The sequence below is a fragment of the Adelges cooleyi genome, unplaced genomic scaffold (genome assembly GCF_023614345.1).
Source record: "Adelges cooleyi isolate 19-005CV unplaced genomic scaffold, UGA_ACOO_1.1 ACOO_flye_CR_arks_rails_tigmint_CR_PRNA_248, whole genome shotgun sequence".
NCBI lineage: Eukaryota > Metazoa > Arthropoda > Insecta > Hemiptera > Adelgidae > Adelges > Adelges cooleyi.
In genome coordinates this window covers 1,010,426-1,037,805 of record NW_026095913.1, presented here as the reverse complement: position 1 = coordinate 1,037,805, position 27,380 = coordinate 1,010,426, and the positions used below count along the sequence as shown (strand labels likewise).

The 27,380-nt window shown below is 36.3% G+C and overlaps 2 protein-coding genes across 2 annotated transcripts; both read right to left on the bottom strand.

The window, feature by feature from the left end:
• Nucleotides 1-337: 337 nt before the first annotated feature.
• On the bottom strand, nt 338-17,749 carry LOC126837384 (uncharacterized). Its single transcript, XM_050571292.1, has 8 exons — nt 17,650-17,749; nt 15,801-16,421; nt 11,937-13,156; nt 9,452-11,414; nt 8,898-9,390; nt 7,842-8,369; nt 3,270-4,674; nt 338-2,213 (listed from the first exon to the last, which is right to left on the bottom strand). Exons 1-8 carry the CDS (start codon nt 17,689-17,691, stop codon nt 338-340), a joined length of 8,148 nt encoding a protein of 2,715 aa, XP_050427249.1. The 5' UTR covers nt 17,692-17,749.
• Nucleotides 17,750-20,001: 2,252 nt separating this feature from the next.
• On the bottom strand, nt 20,002-26,629 carry LOC126837289 (uncharacterized). The gene is made up of 3 exons (XM_050571136.1): nt 26,538-26,629; nt 23,483-24,160; nt 20,002-22,685 (listed from the first exon to the last, which is right to left on the bottom strand). The coding sequence occupies exons 1-3, from the start codon at nt 26,583-26,585 to the stop codon at nt 20,295-20,297; spliced, it is 3,117 nt and encodes a 1,038-aa protein (XP_050427093.1). The 5' UTR covers nt 26,586-26,629; the 3' UTR covers nt 20,002-20,294.
• Between the last annotated feature and the right edge of the window lie 751 nt (nt 26,630-27,380).

Below are 27,380 nucleotides of genomic sequence, written 5' to 3'. Positions count from 1 at the left end.
TTCGAGACCAAATACAACAAAATGCATCCTTCAGGCTTCGCAGCAGTATAAAGTATAACATTGAAAACCAATAAAATAACAAATAACATAAAGTACATAAAAACTAAGCTATTATTAATGTAAAGTATGAACACAAAATTAAATAACAACACAGATGAGAATATATTCCAAGAAAACATAAAATAAATATAAGCAAATATTTTCATAAAATTATAATTTATATTAAATGAATTCCGTAATATAGAAAGAACAAAATGTAAACTAACAATTAAACAAATTTTTTTATATATTATCACCTATCTGCAGTACCAAAAAGATAATGAAAAATTATTATATTTCAATCCTGAATGATAGTTGAAACTACTTGTTGAACAGTGGTTTCCGATTGTAAAACTGTATATTCATCCGAATTCAAAACATATGTAAAATCCGTGCAGCCAGAATCTGACACTGCCGTAAAATCTTCACAGCTCACAAAGTCACCCTGACTGTTTAGCAATGCTCTCATTCCAGGTATTGTAGGTGGCGTTTCCCTACTCCCCGGTTTCGTTCCATCATCAGAGATGACAATCGATAGTTCTTCATTGACAGTGGTCTTTTGTGAATTTATTCTTCGATATTCATCGGAGGTCTGTCCGTTAGGAGAACCGAAGAGGCCATCATATCTCGGATTACCATCTTCAGGAGAATCGGTTTGTTTGGAGCCGTCAAAAGGTGTATCCAAAACTCCATTCAAAACTTGGTGCGAATCAAAATCGGGCAAGCCTCTCAATCCGGATATTATTGGTGGCGTTTCCCTACTCCCCGGTTTCGTTCCATCATCAGAGATGACAATCGATAGTTCTTCATTGACAGTTGTCTTTTGTGAATTTATTATTGGATATTCATCGGAGGTTTGTCCGTTAGGAGAATCAAAAAGGCCATTATATCTTGGATTTCCATCTTCAGGAGAATCGGTTTGTTTGGAACCGTCAAAAGGTGTATCCAAAACTCCATTCAAAACTTGGTGCGAATCAAAATCGGGCAAGCCTCTCAATCCGGATATTATTGGTAGCGTTTCCCTACTCCCTGGTTTCGTTCCATCATCAGAGATGACAATCGATAGTTCTTCATTGACAGTTGTCTTTTGTGAATTTATTATTGGATATTCATCGGAGGTCTGTCCGTTAGGAGAACCAAAAAGGCCATCATATCTTGGATTTCCATCTTCAGGAGAATCGGTTTGTTTGGAACCGTCAAAAGGTGTATCCAAAACTCCATTCAAAACTTGGTGCGAATCAAAATCGGGCAAGCCTCTCAATCCGGATATTATTGGTGGCGTTTCCCTACTCCCCGGTTTCGTTCCATCATCAGAGATGACAATCGATAGTTCTTCATTGACAGTTGTCTTTTGTGAATTTATTATTGGATATTCATCGGAGGTTTGTCCGTTAGGAGAACCGAAAAGGCCATCATATCTTGGATTTCCATCTTCAGGAGAATCGGTTTGTTTGGAACCGTCAAAAGGTGTATCCAAAACTCCATTCAAAACTTGGTGCGAATCAAAATCGGGCAAGCCTCTCAATCCGGATATTATTGGTGGCGTTTCCCTACTCCCCGGTTTCGTTCCATCATCAGAGATGACAATCGATAGTTCTTCATTGACAGTTGTCTTTTGTGAATTTATTATTGGATATTCATCGGAGGTCTGTCCGTTAGGAGAACCGAAGAGGCCATCATATCTTGGATTTCCATCTTCAGGAGAATCGGTTTGTTTGGAACCGTCAAAAGGTGTATCCAAAACTCCATTCAAAACTTGGTGCGAATCAAAATCGGGCAAGCCTCTCAATCCGGATATTATTGGTGGCGTTTCCCTACTCCCCGGTTTCGTTCCATCATCAGAGATGACAATCGATAGTTCTTCATTGACAGTTGTCTTTTGTGAATTTATTATTGGATATTCATCGGAGGTCTGTCCGTTAGGAGAACCGAAGAGGCCATCATATCTTGGATTTCCATCTTCAGGAGAATCGGTTTGTTTGGAACCGTCAAAAGGTGTATCCAAAACTCCATTCAAAACTTGGTGCGAATCAAAATCGGGCAAGCCTCTCAATCCGGATATTATTGGTGGCGTTTCCCTACTCCCCGGTTTCGTTCCATCATCAGAGATGACAATCGATAGTTCTTCATTGACAGTTGTCTTTTGTGAATTTATTATTGGATATTCATCGGAGGTCTGTCCGTTAGGAGAACCGAAAAGGCCATCATATCTTGGATTTCCATCTTCAGGAGAATCGGTTTGTTTGGAACCGTCAAAAGGTGTATCCAAAACTCCATTCAAAACTTGGTGCGAATCAAAATCGGGCAAGCCTCTCAATCCGGATATTATTGGTGGCGTTTCCCTACTCCCCGGTTTCGTTCCATCATCAGAGATGACAATCGATAGTTCTTCATTGACAGTTGTCTTTTGTGAATTTATTATTGGATATTCATCGGAGGTCTGTCCGTTAGGAGAACCGAAGAGGCCATCATATCTTGGATTTCCATCTTCAGGAGAATCGGTTTGTTTGGAACCGTCAAAAGGTGTATCCAAAACTCCATTCAAAACTTGGTGCGAATCAAAATCGGGCAAGCCTCTCAATCCGGATATTATTGGTGGCGTTTCCCTACTCCCCGGTTTCGTTCCATCATCAGAGATGACAATCGATAGTTCTTCATTGACAGTTGTCTTTTGTGAATTTATTATTGGATATTCATCGGAGGTCTGTCCGTTAGGAGAACCGAAGAGGCCATCATATCTTGGATTTCCATCTTCAGGAGAATCGGTTTGTTTGGAACCGTCAAAAGGTGTATCCAAAACTCCATTCAAAACTTGGTGCGAATCAAAATCGGGCAAGCCTCTCAATCCGGATATTATTGGTGGCGTTTCCCTACTCCCCGGTTTCGTTCCATCATCAGAGATGACAATCGATAGTTCTTCATTGACAGTTGTCTTTTGTGAATTTATTATTGGATATTCATCGGAGGTCTGTCCGTTAGGAGAACCGAAGAGGCCATCATATCTTGGATTTCCATCTTCAGGAGAATCGGTTTGTTTGGAACCGTCAAAAGGTGTATCCAAAACTCCATTCAAAACTTGGTGCGAATCAAAATCGGGCAAGCCTCTCAATCCGGATATTATTGGTGGCGTTTCCCTACTCCCCGGTTTCGTTCCATCATCAGAGATGACAATCGATAGTTCTTCATTGACAGTTGTCTTTTGTGAATTTATTATTGAATATTCATCGGAGGTCTGTCCGTTAGGAGAACCGAAGAGGCCATCATATCTTGGATTTCCATCTTCAGGAGAATCGGTTTGTTTGGAACCGTCAAAAGGTGTATCCAAAACTCCATTCAAAACTTGGTGCGAATCAAAATCGGGCAAGCCTCTCAATCCGGATATTATTGGTGGCGTTTCCCTACTCCCCGGTTTCGTTCCATCATCAGAGATGATAATCGATAGTTCTTCATTGACAGTTGTCTTTTGTGCATTTATTTTTGGATATTCATCGGAGCTCTGTCCGTTAGGAGAACCAAAAAGGCCATCATATCTTGGATTTCCATCTTCAGGAGAATCGGTTTGTTTGGAACCGTCAAAAGGTGTATCCAAAACTCCATTCAAAACTTGGTGCGAATCAAAATCGGGCAAGCCTCTCAATCCGGATATTATTGGTGGCGTTTCCCTACTCCCCGGTTTCGTTCCATCATCAGAGATGATAATCGATAGTTCTTCATTGACAGTTGTCTTTTGTGCATTTATTTTTGGATATTCATCGGAGGTCTGTCCGTTAGGAGAATCAAAAAGGCCATCATATCTTGGACTTCCATCTTCAGGAGAATCGGTTTGTTTGGAACCGTCAAAAGGTGTATCCAAAACTCCATTCAAAACTTGGTGCGAATCAAAATCGGGCAAGCCTCTCAATCCGGATATTGTCGGTGGCGTTTCCCTACTCCCCGGTTTCGTTCCATCATCAGAGATGACAATCGATAGTTCTTCATTGACAGTTGTCTTTTGTGAATTTATTATTGGATATTCATCGGAGGTCTGTCCGTTAGGAGAACCGAAGAGGCCATCATATCTTGGATTTCCATCTTCAGGAGAATCGGTTTGTTTGGAACCGTCAAAAGGTGTATCCAAAACTCCATTCAAAACTTGGTGCGAATCAAAATCGGGCAAGCCTCTCAATCCAGATATTGTCGGTGGCGTTTCCCTACTCCCCGGTTTCGTTCCATCATCAGAGATGACAATCGATAGTTCTTCATTGACAGTTGTCTTTTGTGCATTTATTCTTGGATATTCATCGGAGGTCTGTCCGTTAGGAGAACCAAAAAGGCCATCATATCTTGGATTTCCATCTTCAGGAGAATCGGTTTGTTTGGAACCGTCAAAAGGTGTATCCAAAACTCCATTCAAAACTTGGTGCGAATCAAAATCGGGCAAGCCTCTCAATCCGGATATTATTGGTGGCGTTTCCCTACTCCCCGGTTTCGTTCCATCATCAGAGATGACAATCGATAGTTCTTCATTGACAGTTGTCTTTTGTGAATTTATTATTGGATATTCATCGGAGGTCTGTCCGTTAGGAGAACCGAAGAGGCCATCATATCTTGGATTTCCATCTTCAGGAGAATCGGTTTGTTTGGAACCGTCAAAAGGTGTATCCAAAACTCCATTCAAAACTTGGTGCGATTCAAAATTGGGTAAAACTTTCAATCCAGATATTGTCGGTGGCGTTTCCCTACTCCCCGGTTTCGTTCCATCATCAGAGATGACAATCGATAGTTCTTCATTGACAGTTGTCTTTTGTGAATTTATTATTGGATATTCATCGGAGCTCTGTCCGTTAGGAGAACCGAAGAGGCCATCATATCTTGGATTTCCATCTTCAGGAGAATCGGTTTGTTTGGAACCGTCAAAAGGTGTATCCAAAACTCCATTCAAAACTTGGTGCGAATCAAAATCGGGCAAGCCTCTCAATCCGGATATTATTGGTGGCGTTTCCCTACTCCCCGGTTTCGTTCCATCATCAGAGATGACAATCGATAGTTCTTCATTGACAGTTGTCTTTTGTGAATTTATTATTGGATATTCATCGGAGGTCTGTCCGTTAGGAGAACCGAAGAGGCCATCATATCTTGGATTACCATCTTCAGGAGAATCGGTTTGTTTGGAGCCGTCAAAAGGTGTATCCAAAACTCCATTCAAAACTTGGTGCGAATCAAAATCGGGCAAGCCTCTCAATCCGGATATTATTGGTGGCGTTTCCCTACTCCCCGGTTTCGTTCCATCATCAGAGATGATAATCGATAGTTCTTCATTGACAGTTGTCTTTTGTGCATTTATTTTTGGATATTCATCGGAGCTCTGTCCGTTAGGAGAACCGAAGAGGCCATCATATCTTGGATTTCCATCTTCAGGAGAATCGGTTTGTTTGGAACCGTCAAAAGGTGTATCCAAAACTCCATTCAAAACTTGGTGCGAATCAAAATCGGGCAAGCCTCTCAATCCGGATATTATTGGTGGCGTTTCCCTACTCCCCGGTTTCGTTCCATCATCAGAGATGACAATCGATAGTTCTTCATTGACAGTTGTCTTTTGTGCATTTATTATTGGATATTCATCGGAGGTCTGTCCGTTAGGAGAACCAAAAAGGCCATCATATCTTGGACTTCCATCTTCAGGAGAATCGGTTTGTTTGGAACCGTCAAAAGGTGTATCCAAAACTCCATTCAAAACTTGGTGCGATTCAAAATTGGGTAAAACTTTCAATCCAGATATTGTCGGTGGCGTTTCCCTACTCCCCGGTTTCGTTCCATCATCAGAGATGACAATCGATAGTTCTTCATTGACAGTTGTCTTTTGTGAATTTATTATTGGATATTCATCGGAGGTTTGTCCGTTAGGAGAACCGAAGAGGCCATCATATCTTGGATTTCCATCTTCAGGAGAATCGGTTTGTTTGGAACCGTCAAAAGGTGTATCCAAAACTCCATTCAAAACTTGGTGCGATTCAAAATTGGGTAAAACTTTCAATCCAGATATTGTCGGTGGCGTTTCCCTACTCCCCGGTTTCGTTCCATCATCAGAGATGACAATCGATAGTTCTTCATTGACAGTTGTCTTTTGTGAATTTATTATTGGATATTCATCGGAGGTTTGTCCGTTAGGAGAACCGAAGAGGCCATCATATCTTGGATTTCCATCTTCAGGAGAATCGGTTTGTTTGGAACCGTCAAAAGGTGTATCCAAAACTCCATTCAAAACTTGGTGCGAATCAAAATCGGGCAAGCCTCTCAATCCGGATATTATTGGTGGCGTTTCCCTACTCCCCGGTTTCGTTCCATCATCAGAGATGACAATCGATAGTTCTTCATTGACAGTTGTCTTTTGTGCATTTATTTTTGGATATTCATCGGAGGTCTGTCCGTTAGGAGAACCAAAAAGGCCATCATATCTTGGATTTCCATCTTCAGGAGAATCGGTTTGTTTGGAACCGTCAAAAGGTGTATCCAAAACTCCATTCAAAACTTGGTGCGATTCAAAATTGGGTAAAACTTTCAATCCAGATATTGTCGGTGGCGTTTCCCTACTCCCCGGTTTCGTTCCATCATCAGAGATGACAATCGATAGTTCTTCATTGACAGTTGTCTTTTGTGCATTTATTCTTGGATATTCATCGGAGGTTTGTCCGTTAGGAGAACCAAAAAGGCCATCATATCTTGGATTTCCATCTTCAGGAGAATCGGTTTGTTTGGAACCGTCAAAAGGTGTATCCAAAACTCCATTCAAAACTTGGTGCGAATCAAAATCGGGCAAGCCTCTCAATCCGGATATTATTGGTGGCGTTTCCCTACTCCCCGGTTTCGTTCCATCATCAGAGATGATAATCGATAGTTCTTCATTGACAGTTGTCTTTTGTGCATTTATTTTTGGATATTCATCGGAGCTCTGTCCGTTAGGAGAACCAAAAAGGCCATCATATCTTGGATTTCCATCTTCAGGAGAATCGGTTTGTTTGGAACCGTCAAAAGGTGTATCCAAAACTCCATTCAAAACTTGGTGCGAATCAAAATCGGGCAAGCCTCTCAATCCGGATATTATTGGTGGCGTTTCCCTACTCCCCGGTTTCGTTCCATCATCAGAGATGACAATCGATAGTTCTTCATTGACAGTTGTCTTTTGTGAATTTATTATTGGATATTCATCGGAGGTCTGTCCGTTAGGAGAACCAAAAAGGCCATCATATCTTGGATTTCCATCTTCAGGAGAATCGGTTTGTTTGGAACCGTCAAAAGGTGTATCCAAAACTCCATTCAAAACTTGGTGCGAATCAAAATCGGGCAAGCCTCTCAATCCGGATATTATTGGTGGCGTTTCCCTACTCCCGGTTTCGTTCCATCATCAGAGATGACAATCGATAGTTCTTCATTGACAGTTGTCTTTTGTGAATTTATTATTGGATATTCATCGGAGGTCTGTCCGTTAGGAGAACCGAAGAGGCCATCATATCTTGGATTTCCATCTTCAGGAGAATCGGTTTGTTTGGAACCGTCAAAAGGTGTATCCAAAACTCCATTCAAAACTTGGTGCGATTCAAAATTGGGTAAAACTTTCAATCCAGATATTGTCGGTGGCGTTTCCCTACTCCCCGGTTTCGTTCCATCATCAGAGATGACAATCGATAGTTCTTCATTGACAGTTGTCTTTTGTGAATTTATTATTGGATATTCATCGGAGGTCTGTCCGTTAGGAGAACCAAAGAGGCCATCATATCTTGGATTTCCATCTTCAGGAGAATCGGTTTGTTTGGAACCGTCAAAAGGTGTATCCAAAACTCCATTCAAAACTTGGTGCGAATCAAAATCGGGCAAGCCTCTCAATCCGGATATTATTGGTGGCGTTTCCCTACTCCCCGGTTTCGTTCCATCATCAGAGATGACAATCGATAGTTCTTCATTGACAGTTGTCTTTTGTGAATTTATTATTGGATATTCATCGGAGGTCTGTCCGTTAGGAGAACCGAAGAGGCCATCATATCTTGGATTTCCATCTTCAGGAGAATCGGTTTGTTTGGAACCGTCAAAAGGTGTATCCAAAACTCCATTCAAAACTTGGTGCGATTCAAAATTGGGTAAAACTTTCAATCCAGATATTGTCGGTGGCGTTTCCCTACTCCCCGGTTTCGTTCCATCATCAGAGATGACAATCGATAGTTCTTCATTGACAGTTGTCTTTTGTGAATTTATTATTGGATATTCATCGGAGGTCTGTCCGTTAGGAGAACCGAAGAGGCCATCATATCTTGGATTTCCATCTTCAGGAGAATCGGTTTGTTTGGAACCGTCAAAAGGTGTATCCAAAACTCCATTCAAAACTTGGTGCGATTCAAAATTGGGTAAAACTTTCAATCCGGATATTGTCGGTGGCGTTTCCCTACTCCCCGGTTTCGTTCCATCATCAGAGATGACAATCGATAGTTCTTCATTGACAGTTGTCTTTTGTGAATTTATTATTGGATATTCATCGGAGGTCTGTCCGTTAGGAGAACCGAAGAGGCCATCATATCTTGGATTTCCATCTTCAGGAGAATCGGTTTGTTTGGAACCGTCAAAAGGTGTATCCAAAACTCCATTCAAAACTTGGTGCGAATCAAAATCGGGCAAGCCTCTCAATCCGGATATTATTGGTGGCGTTTCCCTACTCCCCGGTTTCGTTCCATCATCAGAGATGATAATCGATAGTTCTTCATTGACAGTTGTCTTTTGTGCATTTATTTTTGGATATTCATCGGAGCTCTGTCCGTTAGGAGAACCAAAAAGGCCATCATATCTTGGACTTCCATCTTCAGGAGAATCGGTTTGTTTGGAACCGTCAAAAGGTGTATCCAAAACTCCATTCAAAACTTGGTGCGAATCAAAATCGGGCAAGCCTCTCAATCCGGATATTATTGGTGGCGTTTCCCTACTCCCCGGTTTCGTTCCATCATCAGAGATGACAATCGATAGTTCTTCATTGACAGTTGTCTTTTGTGAATTTATTATTGGATATTCATCGGAGGTCTGTCCGTTAGGAGAACCGAAGAGGCCATCATATCTTGGATTTCCATCTTCAGGAGAATCGGTTTGTTTGGAACCGTCAAAAGGTGTATCCAAAACTCCATTCAAAACTTGGTGCGAATCAAAATCGGGCAAGCCTCTCAATCCGGATATTATTGGTGGCGTTTCCCTACTCCCCGGTTTCGTTCCATCATCAGAGATGACAATCGATAGTTCTTCATTGACAGTTGTCTTTTGTGAATTTATTATTGGATATTCATCGGAGGTCTGTCCGTTAGGAGAACCGAAGAGGCCATCATATCTCTGGATTTCCATCTTCAGGAGAATCGGTTTGTTTGGAACCGTCAAAAGGTGTATCCAAAACTCCATTCAAAACTTGGTGCGAATCAAAATCGGGCAAGCCTCTCAATCCGGATATTATTGGTGGCGTTTCCCTACTCCCCGGTTTCGTTCCATCATCAGAGATGACAATCGATAGTTCTTCATTGACAGTTGTCTTTTGTGAATTTATTATTGGATATTCATCGGAGGTCTGTCCGTTAGGAGAACCGAAGAGGCCATCATATCTTGGACTTCCATCTTCAGGAGAATCGGTTTGTTTGGAACCGTCAAAAGGTGTATCCAAAACTCCATTCAAAACTTGGTGCGAATCAAAATCGGGCAAGCCTCTCAATCCGGATATTATTGGTGGTGTTTCCCTACTCCCCGGTTTCGTTCCATCATCAGAGATGATAATCGATAGTTCTTCATTGACAGTTGTCTTTTGTGAATTTATTATTGGATATTCATCGGAGGTCTGTCCGTTAGGAGAACCGAAGAGGCCATCATATCTCGGATTTCCATCTTCAGGAGAATCGGTTTGTTTGGAACCGTCAAAAGGTGTATCCAAAACTCCATTCAAAACTTGGTGCGAATCAAAATCGGGCAAGCCTCTCAATCCGGATATTATTGGTGGCGTTTCCCTACTCCCCGGTTTCGTTCCATCATCAGAGATGATAATCGATAGTTCTTCATTGACAGTTGTCTTTTGTGCATTTATTATTGGATATTCATCGGAGGTCTGTCCGTTAGGAGAACCGAAGAGGCCATCATATCTCGGATTACCATCTTCAGGAGAATCGGTTTGTTTGGAACCGTCAAAAGGTGTATCCAAAACTCCATTCAAAACTTGGTGCGAATCAAAATCGGGCAAGCCTCTCAATCCGGATATTATTGGTGGCGTTTCCCTACTCCCCGGTTTCGTTCCATCATCAGAGATGATAATCGATAGTTCTTCATTGACAGTTGTCTTTTGTGCATTTATTATTGGATATTCATCGGAGGTCTGTCCGTTAGGAGAACCGAAAAGGCCATCATATCTTGGATTTCCATCTTCAGGAGAATCGGTTTGTTTGGAACCGTCAAAAGGTGTATCCAAAACTCCATTCAAAACTTGGTGCGAATCAAAATCGGGCAAGCCTCTCAATCCGGATATTATTGGTGGTGTTTCCCTACTCCCCGGTTTCGTTCCATCATCAGAGATGATAATCGATAGTTCTTCATTGACAGTTGTCTTTTGTGCATTTATTTTTGGATATTCATCGGAGCTCTGTCCGTTAGGAGAACCGAAGAGGCCATCATATCTCGGATTACCATCTTCAGGAGAATCGGTTTGTTTGGAACCGTCAAAAGGTGTATCCAAAACTCCATTCAAAACTTGGTGCGAATCAAAATCGGGCAAGCCTCTCAATCCGGATATTATTGGTGGCGTTTCCCTACTCCCCGGTTTCGTTCCATCATCAGAGATGACAATCGATAGTTCTTCATTGACAGTTGTCTTTTGTGCATTTATTCTTGGATATTCATCGGAGGTCTGTCCGTTAGGAGAACCGAAGAGGCCATCATATCTTGGATTACCATCTTCAGGAGAATCGGTTTGTTTGGAGCCGTCAAAAGGTGTATCCAAACCTCCATTCAAAACTTGGTGCGAATCAAAATCGGGCAAGCCTCTCAATCCGGATATATGTGGTGGCGTTTCCCTACTCCCCGGTTTCGTTCCATCATCAGAGATGATAATCGATAGTTCTTCATTGACAGTTGTCTTTTGTGAATTTATTATTGGATATTCATCGGAGGTCTGTCCGTTAGGAGAACCGAAGAGGCCATCATATCTCGGATTACCATCTTCAGGAGAATCGGTTTGTTTGGAGCCGTCAAAAGGTGTATCCAAACCTCCATTCAAAACTTGGTGCGAATCAAAATCGGGCAAGCCTCTCAATCCGGATATTATTAGTGGCGTTTCCCTACTCCCTGGTTTCGTTCCGTCGTAATCGTACAATATATCTGTTAAATCTTCTGGACTTATTGAGTAGAAATACTTGTGGTTATATGTTTGGCCGTGGTGGGTTTTTCGGTTTTTAAAATTACTAAATCTGACGATATCTTCTACTATTATACTTAACGCGCCTCCTATTCTATTATTTTTGTCGTTTATAACTTCTTGGATTGCCATCGAGTTTTTTTGGTAAAGGTCATTTTTGTATGTTGACTTGAGGTCTTCTAGTATTTCAGTAAAAATCTTTTTAGTGATTTTAACGTTTTGCTCGATTGTTTCCTCATAGTTTTTTTCATTATTTTCAGTTTTTATGTTAATTTTTGTTAAATTTGTGTATATATAATTTATTAAATATATATAATTATTAATATCATTCATGTTGTCTAAAGTTTTTTTGTTTATGTAATTTTTAAAATGATTTTTAAACATATTTTTTATTTTTTCGTAACTTGTTATATTTTTGTTGTTGTACAGTTTTAATAGTCGTTGATCAAAAAAAGCCAATTTCATAAATGATATATTGAAAATATCTATTAGAGCACGCAACTTGTGTTTGATAGATTTTGCTAATTGATGAATTGCTTCTATTTTTATATCAGAATTTTTTTCTAAAGTTTTTTCAATATATTTTTTATTTATTGTTATGTATTGTATTAAATTTACCATGCTTTTTTCGCAAATCGACTTTGTAATTGTTATATCGTTTAATATATTAATTATTTTACTGTTATTACTGTCGTCACGTAAGTTATTTTTTTCTAGTTCTTCAACAATTTTGTTTAGTCCAACATCATACAACATTTCTGTTGAAACTGAAGCCGTTTGTACCAAGTTGTATACTTCATTTGTGTTTTTAATCTTTTTATTTAGCCAATTCGACATAGCTTTTGTTGATCTATTATTGTTTGCTCCATCTAATATGTTAAAAACGTTATTGCTATTGTCTACAATGTTATTCATAAATTTTGGTATTGAGATCATGTTGTCATTGAACGGTATCATGATATATCTCATTACAATAAGCATTCTTTGATCAATGTGTTTCAACAAATCACTATACATTGATTCTTGTTGTCTATTACTTTGATCTTGCAATAAATATGCCACAGAATTTTGTAAATTTTTATAGATAACCATTGCGTAAGAAGCCGACTTAACAAAAAATTTATTTTGTTCTTCTAAATGCATTATATACATCCATGCTATAACATTGTCGTCTTTTACTGGAAGTTTATTTATTTGGTTATTTTTGTATATTTCAAGTATTTCTTTTGCTACCATTGCAACATTTGAATCAGTCCACTGTAATTTAAATATATTTATTCTGTCTTTTATCAAAGTGTCAATTTTATTACTTTCTAGTTGATAAAATTTATAAACAGTTGATTCATGATCAGTTGGTATTGCGTGTTGAAAAGGTATTTTAACAAGTTCCGTTATGTCAATTAAGTTTAAATTAACATGTTCCTTAAGTGTTGACAACATGTTTGGAATTTGCAGCTTATTATATTTATATGCACTTTTAATATAGTCCGACGTTTGAGTGGCGACCATTAAGATACTTGACGCTAAGTAGTCTGCTAGAGTTTTTGAGGTATTTACGTCAAACCAAATTATGAATTTTGAATTGGTCCAAATACTTCCATCGATCATTTGATCGTGGTTATAAATATAGGATAATGCCTCTATATATAATTTATACAACTCCGTCAATTGCTGTCGAATGGATTCTTTTGCATCATACTGAAATCTGTTTTGTGCACGAGTCTGAAATAGTTTTCAAATACCTGTTATTTACTGATATAAAAAAACATGTTCACCCCTTCTCGGGGAAAAAGCCTATGACATTATTTTGGTTTTTGAACACATGTTGATTATATTGTCTAAAAAATATGTGGGAACTAATTCAAATATTTTTAAAAAATATAACTTTTATAACTAAAGTGTTAAGTTGAAAAATATATAAAATTTTTGCGTGCATTCTAGATTTTGAAGGGAAAAGATTAACTTTTTATATAATTGGCCGATAATGTAACTTTCCGGTACGATTTTTGCACTCTAGATTTGGTACATGAAGAATTCGGTTCAGTAGTTAAGAAATATCGAAGGTAAAACTGGGACTGATGTATTCACTATCAAAGCTTACCTTCAAAACACTAATACAGCCAAAATACATTTGATAAAAGTTAAAGTTGTTGCATGTTTTTTTTATTTAATGTGATTTTTTGTCCGACTTTTCAAAATTCTACAACTTAAATACAATTTTGACAGTTTATTTCTCTAAATACACGGTACAAATATTTACTACCGAAAAAAAATCCCAAAAAGTAAATCATTTTGTTGATTATGTAATACTGCGATTAATATTATAAAGTGTTTATAAAAATTGATTCTCTCTGAACCCATGCTGAAATAATTTCTTCGGGTAGCAAGTCTAGAGTTCAGAAATCTTAACTGATAGATACTTTAGAGGCTCAAACATTTTTAAATGCCACCCCTACCCCTTCAAAATCAAGTCAAACTCACATAAAAAGTACATATTTTTACTTAAAATTAGGGTGTGTTCTCTAACTATTGCAATAAATTATTATTACATTATTTTTTAAACTTATCTTGTACACCAAACATGTATTTTAGCTTCGATACGAAGCTGAGAAGGTATTGTGTTTACAATAATGTGTTTTTATTTTTTATTTAAATTGGCGCTGATCCGATTTCTCCGGGTAGCAACTTTATATATCAGCAACCGCACCTAAAAGATTTTTTTTGGGCTAACAATTAAAAAAATTCTCCCCTTCCTCTTCAAAATCGATAAATACACCCAAACAAATTACATATTTTGCAACTTAAAAATATGATGCTCTATAACTTTTTTTAAAATAGTCGAATTAGTTCCAAACTATGGCTATACATTTTTATGTACAGACAGTCAACTTTAATTGTATCCATCCTAGTACCAAAAGTACATTTTTAAGCACATTATTTTCATTACATACCATGTTTTTATCGATATTGGTATTTCTACTATTATAGATTCGCGTCGAAGCGTTTACTTGAAAGTGTCTTTATCTCTTTCAGTTGTAACAATACATATAGAACTGTGACCACACCAGCCCTAACATGCCTCGACCCCACTGTACGGAAAAAATAATGGAAATATTACTTTTTGACCGTATTAAATTCCTAGGTTGATTTGTGACAATAATATTAGATAAATATTTGCATTATATTATTAATAACGATACATGGTTTACGGCATAAATTATCAATCAACCCTAGTCGTATCCATTCTAATACCATAGATTAAATATACTATAAATAAATAATTCCCATAGTATGCTTTACAACTCATGTACAACACAAGGTTTAGTGGGGATTCGGATCATTGGGAGTGTTCAATGTTGCTGGGGACGTGTGTAATACCTATCTATAGACAGAATAAAACATAAGTGATACACCGGTAGGACCATGTTTGAAATCTATTCTAAACTTTTTTGACAGAAAAATTAACTACAAAAAAGGCGTCTAATAATATGCATTGCTTGTCTATAGTATATTTAATCTATGCTAATACTAATATAAACATGATTATAATAAGCACATTATTTCTTTAAACTGTTTATATTTTTAGCACCTTACACATTCGCAATAAAGCAAAGTGATCTAGTGCAAATAAACCAATATTGTCGAGAAATGGAAAATACTGTTTAGTAATGCCCATGGTTGTTAATGCCAGCGTCGATGTTCGGATCACTTTTGACCTTTAAATAAAAGTCACACGATTTCAGATGAAAGTGTGCTTCACTAGCAATCGTTATTTTATAATGATAAAATAATAAGATAAGCAAAAATTATAAACCACCCACAATATTATTAATAATAGAGACCTCGGCTATCTCCTCCTGCCATCCTCTTAGATTTGCACTACTGTGTTTTATTTTTTGAAAAACATACAGATAAGCAATGGTATACACATAAACGTCGCTCGCATCAATGCAGTCGGCGAAAGCGTATTTATTATCTTATATTAGAGCTGTTATGCTTTGAAACCTAACACGTTTCAGATATATGTTTTAGCAATTCGTCGCTTAAGATGCCATATATCTCATTTTTCTCAAATTTACAGAAGAGCAAAATACAGTTTCGATTACCATTCCATAACATCATAACCAAGATATTAGTTATTCGATTATGGCATTACCTATTGACTTTATCACGAAACTGAGCCCGCCAGTCGATTCTCTGCAAAAATTAAAATTAAACTGTGTTGCTAACTTGATTTGTCCAATAAATGAGATCGGAGGTGTTGTGTCTTAAACAACGAATTGTACCTATTGGCTCTAGATCACTTTGCCCCTAAACGTCTGAAATGTTACATTATTTTATCATGTTAATTCGAAACGGCGCTAACTTGTAAATTGTGTAGTTCAGTCTCCACATTGTACCGGACGATAAAATCCAGTGCGGCAACGTACGAGGAGGAATCTTCCATCACAGCTTCTATAATTTGTTCCATCGCTACAGTGTACAAATCGCGCATGGCCCGAACGTACGACTCCGAATCCCTGTCCATGTTGTTGTTGATTTCCAACAGCTGTTGATTGATTTCGTTGTTAATGTCGGACATACGTTCGTTGAATAATGCCATCGCACGGTTGACCTTTTGCCAGATTGAAATTCCCGTTCCAACGACTTGGTTGTCATCGATTTTCGGAATCCCCGTTTCGTATCCGTAGACGAGGTCTTCGATAGTTGTGGACGCTTCCCTCAACGTCTCAAAATCCTGTCGAATGTCCAACACCAAATTCTTGCCGACCGGATCGTACGTGGTCGCTATGTACACCGCAATGTCCTCTGGCGGTATGGCCGTACCACCAACGGGAATGCCTAAGTTCAAAAAATTGTTGTAGACCGCGTAGTAAACGTTGCATTGCGACGACATCGCCGTCCAAATCAACTCTCTGGCCGATAGTTCTCCAAGACTGTCGACGTCCAGTACGTTTTCAGGAAACTCCGTGGCTTGGCCATTTATCTACAAGCAAAACACGGCGTTATAATCGGCGATTCAGTTGGAAAAAACTCTACATACTGGCATTGATTTAAAAATATACAAATAAGCGGTTCTATGCCCTAGAACGGCAACCGATTTCATGTGGGATTCCCGTCGTCAACAGAGTTACCCTCGTCATAGTTTACCGTCTACCCGTCCTTACACTATGACGAGGGCACCCCTGTTGGCGGCGGGAATCCTGCGTAAAACAGGTTGCCGTTCTTGTGTATAGCATGGCCTGTCTGCATGTTTTAAGATCAATGCTGCTGGGAAACACATTGAACACATGAACATGTCTTAAGGCGTTGCACAAATCGCCACAAGAATATCTGACGCAAATTGACCACCAGTCTAAAGACAAGTTCATTTCGAAAACGACATAAGTCATTAAAATGAAATTTTACACTAAAATTAAATAACTTAATAATCAATGGCTTAGAGTAACCACCGGATAAATCTATTTTTGCCGAAAATTGTTTTTTGTGAGAAAATTATATATATATATATATATATATATGGAATATCAATCAGTTAAATCTGACAGTAAGGTACTACAAAACGAATCTTACCCCCGTCAATTGTAGAAAATGGGATAAACCGTTTTAATTTAATAGTCTTGGAAAATTTTAAAATGTGGTTATTACTTGTGAGCAATTCATTGTACACAAATTAGGTAAATTAAATACTTATGGGTAACATGAGATTTCAAGTTTAACTTTTAATAATGTAACTGCAAGCGGCTAATCCGAATGGATTGAAGGTCAAAACCAACCGCTCGATTGTATAAAAAGATAAATATAGCACAGACTTATTACTAATAGTATTACACAAACTTTTCTTTATCTTACAAAACGCTAGTAAAAAAATGCATTGATAATCTATAATACAGAACTGCAGACCAAAATTCCAGAACACTGTACTTGACAAAAAGTAATAAAACTGAGTAGATATAACAAGTATTCTGTCTTTTACTTAATACATTTATTTTTTAACAAACAAAAATTAACTATATACACGTCGATTTACTTTGTTCCAATTTCATTTTGTCGATATTTTTTTCTACATTTTAGTTTGATATAGCTTTAACGTATAATATGTATCAAATTATCAAAGTATCAAATTTGACAATAAGTGACTTCTATGAATAAAAAAACAACGACTCGTGTCGTTTTTGAAATGATCTATTAAATTACACCTAAGGTTTACTGACCTTTACACAAACGACTAGCCAAACGATGAACATACACTTCATGGTAAAAAAAAACTACTACTACTACTCGTACTACTTTTAATTTTTTTTTTAAATAAACACTAGTATATATATATATAAAAAAATTTATAAAACACTTTGAATATGATTGAAATACATTTTCAATGTGAATTTAGCAATGGGCTAGTACATGTACTGTCAGCGTCAAAATAAGTGTCATATAATTATTACCCGCAGCCTATAAATCAGCAATATTTATATAAGCTAATAACGATCGTTTCATGTTGATTTTTCGGCTACAATTCCCACACGAGTAAACAATTCGTCTGAACTCAACGTCAGAATAAACTAAGCACATATGTTTTGTGAACGTCATGTAGCTCTATGATTTATGATAGACATTTTTTTTCCTGCCTTTTATTTAAACATCAAAAAAATGCCATTTCGGACTTACAAATGTTAATCTGTAATTTGAAATGCGTTTAAAATCGAGCGACGATTAAAATAATTTCTTTTGTCGTACTTATAAACATAATATAATAAAATAAATAGTGAGTTAACGTTTTTTGTACAAATAACAATAATATTTGAATACTATAAACACTAAACAAGTTAGATATAGATTGATTACCACGAAAAAGTTCTGGACCTCTTATATTTTTAAACTTCTATATAAAACCGACGAAGAATTTGGTTTTGTGAAAATGTTAAATTTTTTTTCTATTTCATATTTGATAACAACTATTATAGTTTTGTTTTTTTTATAATTAAGGTCTAATTTCAAGGCTTAAAAGCTAAAATATCGAACTAAAGCAGGTGTACGTAATATATATGTGTACTATTCAAATAAAATGTTTAGTGTACGGCGTCAATATATTTATTTTATACGTAAAAACCGTAAAAGTCGTTAAAACAACTAAAACGCTAATAACGATCGTAATTATGGATATAGTTGAATGTTTGCTGAACATTATAATATACATAGGTACCTCAAAAGTAATAAAAATATATGACACTTATTTTATTTTAGTATTTAATGTAAAATTGTACAGTTTGTAACAGTTAAACAAAAACATTTAACCACTATATTATATACTACGCATTCATAAATTGTATATTGGTTTTCATTATCATGTCTTACTACACATAAAGCCATCAATTTTTGTTTATTTTAGATGACAAAATATTTGTTTACTTTTTTAATATAACAATAATTTATTTTTTAAACTTTTAAGTCACTGTAATATGATAACTACACAACATATTGAAATAAACTCGTTGATTATTTACTAAAATATACTGTATGAAAAAATAATTGTGGTTGTTGCGTCAAAGTTAAAAAACAAAATATTATACTTAAGTACACAGAACTGGTGGCCTAGTAATTTGGGTAAACATTAGTAAAACCCTTTAAAAACATAATTTTGGTTCGTGCCTTATATTATAACCATATAAATATTAAATAACCCAAAAATCCCATTAATCCCGTTAATCCTTATTTAAGTACTTACTTTACAAAACACGTCCCCAGTAGTAGCTAGTTTGTTAAGAAAAAGCACTTTGGTTTCATTCTGTAATTCGATTTCAACATAACCACAAAAAAAGTTTGACTAATTATTTTTTCTCTAGCTAGAAACACCAGAAGATACCTCTTAAAAATAGTGTTTAAATTTGTCAAACAATAGGTTAGTAGTTACTATTTCTAATATCTAAATTTTCAAAATTACTATTATTATTAGTATAACTTATAGATACCGTCTAGATTTTATACTTCAATTGTTACAATATGCATTGGCTATAACTATAATATTACAACAAAAGAAAACTTATATTTTTATCTGGTGTAATACTATTAATCAATGTTGTTTGATTCCCTCAAACCTTAATACGGGATTTTTAAAATCAAAACATAACCTTTCCCAACAATGTCCAAATCAGGGTTATTTATTTGCGACAAAGCATTCGTTTTCTTTTAAAATAATTGCTATCTTGTATTTTTTTCTTTTTGGAAATACTTCAAATCCCCTTTATTTTTTCCAGAGCCCTTTTAACCTTTTAAATTAAAACAAACGTGTATATTTAATTAAACTTTTAGATTAACAATATTTTGTTGACAATTATTAATTGTCGATAACCAGTTTTAGGTAGTTACTTTTCAAGTTATTAACGTTGAAAATTTAAGACAGAAAAAATAGTTGAGTGTAGTGTTATTTTTACAAAATTGTAATCATTTTAGGAGAAAATGAGTATCTTATCCTTAACTCTGTATAATTAATGTAAAAATGTAAAAAAAAAAAAAAATGTAAATGACGTACAACGATTTTAATGTTTATTCAAATAAAATACATAGCTCTTTTGAAACGGGTGAATTTTTATTTAACTTCAAGTCTAAAAACATTTGTTAACAAAATTACACATTAAAAATAATTATCATTATGCAATAACCATTTGTTTGTGCCGAATTGATTTCGAATGTTTTTTTTTCTTCAATTATTATTCAAGTGTACCTACGGCGTAACGAATATAATGTTATTTGTTTAATTTTTATGACCTAATTGGAAGTCTGGTTTGTTTTTTTTATTTGTATTTTATCGAATGTATTTTTTTTTTTTAGTGATTCGTCCGTCAACATACAGTGTAATGACTCAAGTTGAAATCGTCGTTTCTGTGACACTCTGCTCGGTGATCTGGACTTGCCCTGTGGCCTGGACCGATTCTTCGGTTTCCTGGGATACCGCTGTCGACGACGAGTAACTGGTGGACGACGAGTAGCTGGTAGATGATGAGTAGCTGGTAGACGACGAGTAGCTACTGGTAAACGACGACTCGCTTATGATGAGCGTGGTCTCAGATTCAAAAACGGAAAAGTCGGTGGTGCTCTTGCAATAGCTGTACGATTTGATTAACGAACCGGAAACGGCGGCGATCAGCGTTTCCGTGCGCTGTTTGATTTCCACGTACAGCGCCCTCAGGCTGGACGGACTATCGCCAAGGATGGCCTTCAATTCGGTCACTTGTCGTTTCAAGTTGGTCACGTTTTCGTTGAACATGGCGAAAATTTGTTCTAGCTGCCACAAGAGCAGCTCCTTGGAACCGTCGTCCGCAGGCAGTTGAGACAAGGAGTCTCGGGTCACCGTGAAGATCTGAGTGAATTTCGTCGCGCTGTTCGCAAGGTAGTTATCGGCATCGTCACTGTCGTCATCGTCGTCGTCATCGGTATTCGGGATCTCTGATTGGAAAAACCCGTAGAATTCTTTCACGTAGCTCTCGTAGGTCACCGTCTGTACGATTTGGACGTACTCGTTGATTCCGGTCGAGTAGGCCATGGCGCGTTTCAACGGGATCTCGCTGAAAGACATCAACACGCCTTCTCTCTCCTCCATGTCAACGTATAAATTGTTAATGGCGCTCCAGTAGTCCGGCGAGTTGGCCGACACGGTCTGGTCGATGTAACTCGTCCATTTTCCACAAGTGTTCTGCAGATACTTAGTGTTGTACTCGAACATATCTTTGCTTATATCCAGCGATTTCACGACGGCCGTTTTGAACCCCGTCTGGTCCGTGTCCGATGACAGTTTGGTCGACAGCGTCGAGTATTTGTGGGAGAACGAAGTCGCAAAAGACTCGATCGTCTGTGTAATCGATTCCGTAGACTTGATGGTATACGATTTGCTGCTAGAATAGTTCGATCTCGATGTACCCGGATTATTGTTATTACGGCGACTATCATAATTTCCCGGCATGTTCTGCGTGGTCGTGGATCCCAGTTGACCGCCATTAGTGTTTTGGCCGGAATTATCACTGTAATCATCTTTTTCCGGCATGTTTTTGGTGGCCTGGGATTTCAGTTGATCGTCGTTATTGTTGTAGTTACCACTGTTGCCATTGTCCTCTGGTCTCCCAGACACATAAGAATCTGTATTTTGTAGGCTTCTTGACTTGCTCATGGTAATTTGACCCGGGTTATACGGAGTGGACGGAGTACCAGCGTTGATACTCTGTAGATTTATCTGATCGTCAACTTTACTCATCGGTTGGTTCATGTATGATATGGTTGTTTCTAATGATGCCAGTATGTCATTCGTATACGGTTGCAAACTGTCTGTATAGCCTTGGGAATCGAAGCTTTGGAATTTGATGTACAAGTAAACCTCAGAACTACCAATGTATATTTTATTCATGGTAGCTGTCTGTTTTATTATTATAACAGAACTGTAGAATTCTCTTAAGGTAATCTGATTAAAGATCCAAGCTTCTATATCATTTTCTCCGCTGGGTACAGTTGTGTCTATTTGTGTATTCATATTACTTAATAATTGCACGACGGACTGCAGTATACATTTGTTTATCATCAATGGTTGTAAACTACTGTCTACTTGTGTATTTCCTACAGTTTTTGGCTGCGTCCCGTCAGTTTGGGAATAGCCCCCATTAATACTAGATGGTGTTGTACTTTGTCCATCTTTATTAACGCCGCTACCCGAAACCAATCCGTTGTTTCCATTATTTTTTCCCGTCATAGTTAATGAACGGTAGTCGTACGTCGTTAGACGAGGATTCGACACCAAATTTCCATCATAGAGCAAATCGATATTTTTCGTTACTACGTTTTGACTTGATGACATCATGCTTCCATCAGGGCTGTAATTGATGGCTCTTTCGTAATTTACACGTGTACATTTTATGATTGTAATAAGGCTAGTGCTAACTGAAACAAACAATTTGCTCATTACTTGATTGTACTCATCAGAATTTTCCCCAAACGTCTCTATCGCTTTATCTTTTGTATACGTAATATAACAATCCAGTTCCTGGTACATAAGATCAGTGGTAGTCTTGACTAAGTTCATTTGTTCCCAAATAAAAATTTTAAGAGCCAATTCCTCTTCTGATTTATCAGTACCCGAAAGGTATAAATGTGTTAAAGCTAATTCGTATAGTTCGTACATGTAAGTAACAGTTGCCTTAAGCAATGTCACTGGGCATTTATCAGTAACTTTCAAGTATTCTGCTAAATCGTCTACATCATAAATTCCCTGAAATTAATAAACGTCCATACATTATTATATTATAAAGGAATTTGTATAACCAAAATAGTTTCATAGTGGTAGAGTTTGCTGTGCCACAGTCAGTAAAATCAAGCATGCTTATTTTATTAAAGATTTGATAAATAATTAGAACTCGTCATAAACTTGTGCTTACAAGAGTATATAAAAATCAGGTCATATAATATTTTTAATGTTACACCGGGTATGAGCATGAGTTAAGTTAACAACAAACTAGTTAGATGTTAATTCGAATACAACGAAATAATAACCAAAAAAATAGAAACAGAGAATGGAAAAAATATCTTCCTTTTCAAAGAAAAACATACATGTGTATTATGAATCATGATTATGTTTAATTGCACCTACTTACTCATAATCTTATTTGAACATTGATATGGATAGCAGGCTATGGTTAATAAAATGTGTCACACTCATTAAGATAAAATTTCCTAACTAGTAAATGTGTGAAATCCATTTTGGCAGTAAAGAAGAAATTTGAATTATGGTTGATTTCTAGCTACACTGATTTGCTCAACAATTTTACTAATTTAAAGTTCTCATTGACTAACTGTTCGAGTTATTCTGTGTTTATAGTGTGGTATTATGTGGCTTATAATAAGGATAAGTGATAAAAGACAAGAATGGGTGATAGGAGGCACATCGGTTAAAACATTATAGGTCAACAATAGGATAAATTTTAATCTTACTGAAAAGTGTTATGGACATGTTGAACCGAAGACCAGCCATAAAACATATTCACGATAAAAAAATCAATGATGACTTACCAACAAAGACTGATCAGTGGTAGAGGTTCCGGAGCATTTGTTTATTTTGGCGCCCAGTAAAAAAGCATCTCTTAACGCTCCGTACAGATCATTAATTTGCATTAATCTCTTTTTGGCGTCTACATACAGCACCATGACGGCATCGTAGTATTCGTCCGTGCCGTATTCGGCTGGTATCGAGTCACATTTGCCTTGGAACTCTGTTCTTAGCTCGTCTATGGTGGTTTTAAAATTAGCGTATGCCGATTCCAACTTCCTGGCCGTCAGTCGCGATTCCGCTTCCGCCACGTCCCTGGCTTCACCCACCAACGTTTCGGTCTTGACGACGACTACGTCACTCTTGTAGAACTTGGAAGCCATATACAACACAGCGCTGTTTAGCTCATCAATTTCTGACTGCAGGTCTTGCAGCAACCTATGTATGACTGCTTTGAACTCCTGATATGCTTCTTTGATGGTGTTTATGATATTCGTCAGCCAATCGGATGAATCGTCATCGAGTTCCGCAAATCCACTCTTTATGTCAATACCTGATGACTTCAACGATAACACTGACGCCGTGTAAGCCGTGCGAACCGAAACGGAGTAATACATGATTGCTTCCACGGGACAATGACAACCATAGCCCTCGTACTGTTCCGGTTCAAATGCTTCCAAGTCGGATACGTCATTGTCACACTAAAACATACGGTACACCAACATAAGCCAACGTTTCCATAAAGTACTAACTTCCTACTCGCCATCGTGGTTTCATTCAAAGCCTAGTGGCAAGGTATAAATATAAACTAGAATCTTGGCTCAGAATTTAAATCCAGACTCCTCTTCATCACCTTTGCCTTATTTGGGCCACCCTTGTCTTAAACCTTCACTCAACATGACCTTCCACGTCATATTCGCATACACCAGCAGTCTTCATATCATGCTCAATCGCATCAGACCACCTTTTTTCACTTTTCCTTTTCCCCTATTTCATCCTGCATTTATTTACATTGTCCATTATACTGCTTACGATTTATTTCTACTCATGGCATGATCAAACCATTGCAATCTATTTTTCTCTCATTTCGTCCACTATTGAAGCCACGCCTTTGCTACATCTTACGTATTCGTTCCTTATCCTATCTTTTCTTGACACTCCACTCATTTACCTAAGTATTCTCATCTCCACCAACACACCGATCCATACAATATAGTCGGTCTCACCACAGTCTTGTAGAACTTACCTATACGTCTCATTGGAACTCTCTTGTCACATAAAATACCTAACTCTTCTCTCCTAACCCAACCACACTTAATTATATTGTTTACGTTCTTATCAAAATATACGGTTATTTTGTACAAAATATTATAAATACCTAAAACTCCCAACCTCGCCAACTATATGACCACATTATTATCATTCTTTCCTCCAAACCCATACTCTATATATTCGTTTTCAGTTTTACTTATCCTTCGTTTCTTTCATTTAAATGCTATTCCTCACTTTTCAAACCTATTGCTAATTTCTTCCAAAATTTCACCTACAAAACTTCAATATCTGTAAACTTCCTACACTATGGTATCTCCTTCGTAACTTCATTCAGTACAAAAGAAAACAGGTAAAAGATCAAAGCAGAACTTTGGCGCACGCCTACTCTAACCCTAAAATCTTCGGTTACTCCACACATAATCTTGGCACTCGTGTTTCAACCTTTTTCAAAATCAAACTAATCTACGAAAATCAAAATTTCTTATTTGGGTCATTTTAAAACAATTAAAATGGTATATTTTTAACTATGGAAAATCATGTGTAATTATTATTATTATTTTGGCATGAATCAAAAATTGTCCTTTAAGGAGTGTGTAGGTTAATAAACTGGGTAAATCGAAATCGTTGTTGCTTCGTTAACAAAGTTAAAACAATTATTTAATAGTTAAATAAACTTTAGCGGTGCATTATTTTATACATGGACTATAATCACTCGCCTTCCGTATTAATCTAAAGAGGATTGCTAATTCATGTATATATATATATATAATAGTATAGGATAGTGTTTTGTTTTCTATTTAAAAAAAATTATAATTATTCCATTATCAAAGACCAATTAAGATGAAAAAATTATCTTTATACATTAATATTAACTAAATACGTTTTTTTAACAAGGTAAGTAAAAACTCCAATACAAATTAAATTTTAAATTAATGAGTTAAAAAATAGGTACCTATTTTGTTTACCGAATTAGATACGTATTAAAACAAAACAATTAAAATATATCTAATTATTTTTTTTTTTTTATAAAATTTTAAGTACTTTACTCCCGGCCGGGCTCGGTTGCTGCGCGCCTTGCCGGGCCCTGCCGAGTGACAGTATACATTTGATGTGCAAACGGAGAGATCAAGAGATTGAAATAAAAATCTGAAAAAATTAGAGAAATATTTCTCCAGTATTCGGAGCCGAATGACGGCCATCTAACGCCATGTACAATTTAAGGACCACCCTAATGTACATATTATATGTAAAATTATGTTTTAGTGAAAATTCTGACAATCTGCTATAATTTTGATTTTTTGCTTACAGAGAAAGTACGTTTCCATGCTATTGAAAAACTTAACTTATTAAACAAAACGTGCTTGTTCGTTCATTACTTTTACAAATAAATCAAGCGCACACCAAATTAACCGTGTACACCTTGATAACTTTAAAGTTGATTAAGCCAATGCTCGTTAAGTCAAAGTTAACCGTAACATCGCGGAGTGGTCGTATTCTCCTAAGTAGGTTAAGTTTATTTTTGGTTTCGATCGAAAGTCAGGCAAATGTATTTTACTTTGTTTGTGAAGTTTTCAACTACTGAAATCGGATTTAACGTTTTTTTTTTTGTTAAACATCATATTGCGAATAAAAAGTTTCAAAACTAGAACGACCGACTTGTTTATTTAATAGTTAAATCAAAGTGTTTGCATTTGTTTCAAAAAAGACCCTTTTTCGATTATAAAAAAAAAAAATATATTAATTAACTGTAATATGAAAAAATAAAAAAAATTACAAATTATACAAATGAAATTATCGTAGTCTTACCTGTGCAACTCCTATTAATACGATAATAAATAACCAATGGAAAATCATATTTTTATACAATTTAGTACTATAATAACTCGCCGAACGTTTCCTCTAATCTGAATGGAAACTACTTTACCTGCAATTATTTATTGAAAATATATTTGTATGTAAACAGTTAATGGGCTAATAACTCAATATTTTGTAGAAGATATGTAGGCCAAAAAATATTTAATTTTTTTTTAGGGGACTCATTTTTAATTTATACGCGGGAATAAATTACTTTTTGGATTTCTATTATTTATTGAAATGTTTGGTGTCATTGGTATGTACTATAAAGCCAATATCCAGACTATGTCAATAGTGTAAAAAATAAAACACAAAACTATTACACAGCAACTAAATAAACAAACTATGTAATTTAAAAAAAAACTTTTATTCCTAGTATACATTTAACGCAAAGTTATAAAATCTTTGTTAAACTAGTTCAATTGTCTAGCCTAACACTAAATTGACCCTGAAAAAATAAATAGAGCTAGAATATATGTAAGAATAAAACATTAATAATTATTATTACGTACATACAATATGTTCAATTTACCAAACTAATTTAGTAAACAACAACGAAATATTTCTAAAGCACTTAAATATCTAAATTACATTTAAAAAAATATTAAAAAACTTTTTGTGCTGTGCGAAAAATACATAACAAATATTTATTGTATCTTTAACAGTGTTAAATTTTAGCAGTTATTCAGGTACTATTACACTACAATTTTAATTATAGAAGTTACCTATTTAAAACAGTTTTTTTTTAAGTTTTCTATTAAGCTTTTATATGGTAGCTTCACTACAAAATAATTG